The following is a 3700-nucleotide window of genomic DNA, read 5'->3' as shown; positions in this document are numbered from 1 at the left end:
TCATGGATGGGTCTTCCAGCATGACAATGACCCGAAACATTGTCAACAAAGGAGTGGCTCAAGAAGAAGCACATTAAGGTCATGGAGTGGCCAAGCCAGTCTCCAGACTTCAATCCTATAGAACATCTGTGGAGGGAGCTGAAACTTCGAGTTGCCAAACAATAGCCAAGAAACCTTAAGGATTTAGAGAGGATCTGTAAAGAGGAGTGGATCAAAATCCCTCCTGAGATGTGTGCAAACCTGGTGACCAACTACAAACAACATCATACCTCTGTGCTTGCCAACAAGGGTTTCTGCACCAAGTACTAAGTCATGTTTTGCTTGGGGATCAAATACTTATTTCACTCACTGAAATGCAAATCAGTTTCCAACCTTTATATAATGTGTTTTTTTCTGGATTTTTTGGTTGGTATTCTGTCTCTATATGTTAAAATAAACATCAAATTATGGTTGTTTTTTGTGTATATTGTCATAATTATTCATACGTTATGAATAACAATAAAGATTAATTAATTAATTGTCAAAATAACAAAGCATTATGCAGATATAGGCTTTTGTGTGGAGCAGCATTTACTACAAACCAAACTGCAGAAAACAACAGTTGCTTTTTATTATTGGTGATTTGACCTGAATGCACATTTTGTTAATAAATGATCGTGCCAGAAGTATGGCGGAAAAACATCCAGATTAATGTGGATGTAGTCTAATTTTGTTCAAGTAAATTTTAAAGTTGTTGTATTAAAGTTATGTTTCTTTCAGATGCCATTGCTGGTTCATCATCTGATGAAGACGAAGAAACAGCCTCGACCTCAAAAGATCAGCTGAAGAGTTTCTCCTGCATCACCTGTGGAAAAACATTGAGTTCACAGGGTCATCTAGTGAGACACGAGAGAACACACACAGAACAGAAAGACTTCAGCTGCAAGAGATGCGACATCAGCTTTCCTACCGCAGAAGAGAGGAGACTTCATTCAAAAGAGCACAGGGTGAAGAAGGAGTTTCGCTGTGAACAGTGCGGGAAGGATTTTTTCACCACTGCTCAAAAAATGAAAGTTCATATAAAGACACACAACGAAAAGTCTTTCCAGTGCAGCGAATGTGAAAAGTATTTCGGCACCAAAGCAAATCTGGAAGCTCATAAGCGAATCCACACGGGAGAAAGACCGTACAAGTGCCCTCACTGCGAGAAGACCTACAACCACGGATCTCATCTGAAGAAACATGTGCGTGTTCACACCAATGAGAGACCGTACCAGTGCAGTGAATGTGGGAAAACCTTCACAGAGTCAGGCAGTCTAAAGTCACACCAGAGAATCCACTCTGATGAGAAACCGTATCAGTGCAAACACTGTGACAAACGCTTCCGGCAGAAATCCCATCTGAAGTGTCACGAGAGGACTCACACCGGAGAGAAACCGTATCTGTGCTCCCACTGCGGGAAGAGCTTTTCCAATCCGACACATTTCAAAGTTCATCAAAGAATTCACACGGGAGAAAAACCGTATCACTGCAGCGTTTGTGAGAAGAGGTTCAGAAAGTATGTTAATTTACAGAGGCACACAACGATTCATACCAGAGAAAGACAGTTTAAATGCTCACAGTGTGACAAGACGTTTGCTCGATCAGACGTCCTGAAGGTCCATCAGCGAGTTCATACAGGAGAGAAACCTTACCGTTGCTCCATCTGCGGCGAGAGATTTGCTTATTTAGGTAGCTTTCAGACCCATCAGAACAAACACGCTAAAGAACAAACTGCTCCAGAATCATCAGAGTGACTTTTCAGCCTTGGCTTTATTTCTGCAGTTGCTTTCATCATTCATGTGTGTGGAAGACCATTTTTGCAAAATAAGAAAAAATTCATGCTTTGCTAAGTCATAATTATGACATAAAAATTCATGATTATGATATGAAAAGTCAAAATTATGACAGTCATAATTATGGGATTAAAAAAATTAAATTATGACAGCCAAAAGTTTGACCAAGTATATATACATTTAGATTTTTTTAATCTCACAATTAGTCATACAAAGGACTTAGTATGTTATAATTTATACTTTTATGCCACAATGACTAATATATATATTGAGACCAAAGAACACAGCTGTGATGTGCGGCAAAAGGTTGTTGAGCTTCACAAAATGGGAAGTGGCTGAAAGAAAATAGCAAAAACACTGAAAATGCCCATTTCCACCACCAAGGCAATAATTAAGAAATTCCGGGCAATTGGAAGTGTTATGAATCAGCCTGGAAGAGGACGTGTGTCTATCTTGTCCCAACACACTGTCAGGAGGATGATTTGAGTGGCCAAAAAATCTCCAAGAATCACAGCTGGGGAATTGTAGAAGTTAGTTGGGTCTTGGGGCCAGAAAGTCCAAAACTACAATCCGACGTCACCTACATCGCCACAAATCATTTGGAAGGGTTTCAAGAAAAAAGCCTCTACTCATCCAAAAATAACCTCGTGTCTTCAGTTTGCCAGACACTACTGGAACTTCAAATGGGATGGGGTTCTATGGTCAGATGAAACCAAAATAGAGCTTTTTGGCAATAAACACCAGAGGTGGGTTTGGAGCACACAGAGAGGTAGCCATTTGGAAAAGTACCTCATGCCCACAGTTAAATATGGTGGTGGGTCTTTAATGTTTTTGTGCCAGAGGACCTGGACATCTTGTTAGGATACATGGCATCATGGACTCTACCAAATATCAACAGATGTTAATTGAAAACGTGATTGTCCTCTGCCAGAAAGCTTAAAATGGGCCGTGGTTGGATCCAGCAGGACAATGATCCAAAGCCTACATCAAAATCAACACAAAAATGGTTTACTGACCACAAAATCAAGGTCTTGCCCTGGCCATCCCAGTCCCCTGTCTTGAATCGCATAGAAAACATGTGGGATGAACTGAAGAGTAGAGTCCACCAGCGTGGACCTCAAAATCTGAAGGATCTGGAGCCATTCTGTATGGAGGAATGGTCTTGGAACAACCTCATCAGCCACTATTGGAGAGGCTGTTATCTTGGCAAAGGGAGGCAGCACAAAGTATTGAACAAAAGGGTGCCAATAATTTTGGCACACATATATTTAACAAATATATATGTGTGTGTATATATATATACATATTGTAGCGTCTGGACCAATCAGACACACAATATATATTTTGTTAGTTATATTTAACAAACACTCTGTAACACCCCTCAGTTTACAAGCCATATGAGGGTCTATGGACCCTTCCCCCGAAATGCGTCTTAACACCTCAGAAAGGCAGAATAGGCCTCTGATTCCATGGCAACCAATGCTGATATCACTGGTTTTATTGCCCAAAGGAATGGGGTAGAGAAACTCACTACATTTTCCATAGGAAAGACACAATGCACAGTAAAAATGGACTCTTCTCTAATTAATTCATAGGAAAACCTTTCTTTGAATGAACACACATATCCTTCAGGTCATTGTGTATGTTGTTACTGTCCTTGTATATTGTCTTTTATATTGTATACTGTTTTATGCAGGCTTATGATGGAACCACTCGTTCCTGTCATCTTACCTATATGTAATCCTACCATGTTTAGTATCTAGGAATTCGTCTTCTGATGATCTAAACGAGAGTGTATATTATATGTTGGTACATAAGCAATATATTAGTGTTCTGAGAATCTTTAGTAATTTCGATTCAAGTTCCATATGAAAATTACCATGCTT

The 3700-nt window shown here is 39.8% G+C and overlaps 1 protein-coding gene across 1 annotated transcript; it reads left to right on the top strand.

The window, feature by feature from the left end:
* The first annotated feature begins 746 nt into the window (after positions 1–746).
* LOC107707760 (zinc finger protein 525-like) lies at positions 747–1857 on the top strand. Its single transcript, XM_016511860.1, has one exon. The coding sequence runs from the start codon at positions 747–749 to the stop codon at positions 1773–1775; it is 1029 nt and encodes a 342-aa protein (XP_016367346.1). The 3' UTR covers positions 1776–1857.
* The last annotated feature ends 1843 nt before the right edge of the window (positions 1858–3700 follow it).

The sequence above is a fragment of the Sinocyclocheilus rhinocerous genome, unplaced genomic scaffold (assembly GCF_001515625.1).
Source record: "Sinocyclocheilus rhinocerous isolate Xijiao unplaced genomic scaffold, SAMN03320098_v1.1 scaffold4521, whole genome shotgun sequence".
In the NCBI taxonomy this organism is placed as follows: Eukaryota; Metazoa; Chordata; class Actinopteri; order Cypriniformes; family Cyprinidae; genus Sinocyclocheilus; species Sinocyclocheilus rhinocerous.
Note: the sequence above shows the minus strand (reverse complement) of the source record. Positions and strands in the feature narration are given on the sequence as shown.

Coding starts and splice junctions, on each gene's coding strand:
- LOC107707760 (XM_016511860.1), top strand. CDS start 747: ATGTTTCTTTCAGATGCCATTGCTGGTTCATCATCTGATGAAGACGAA.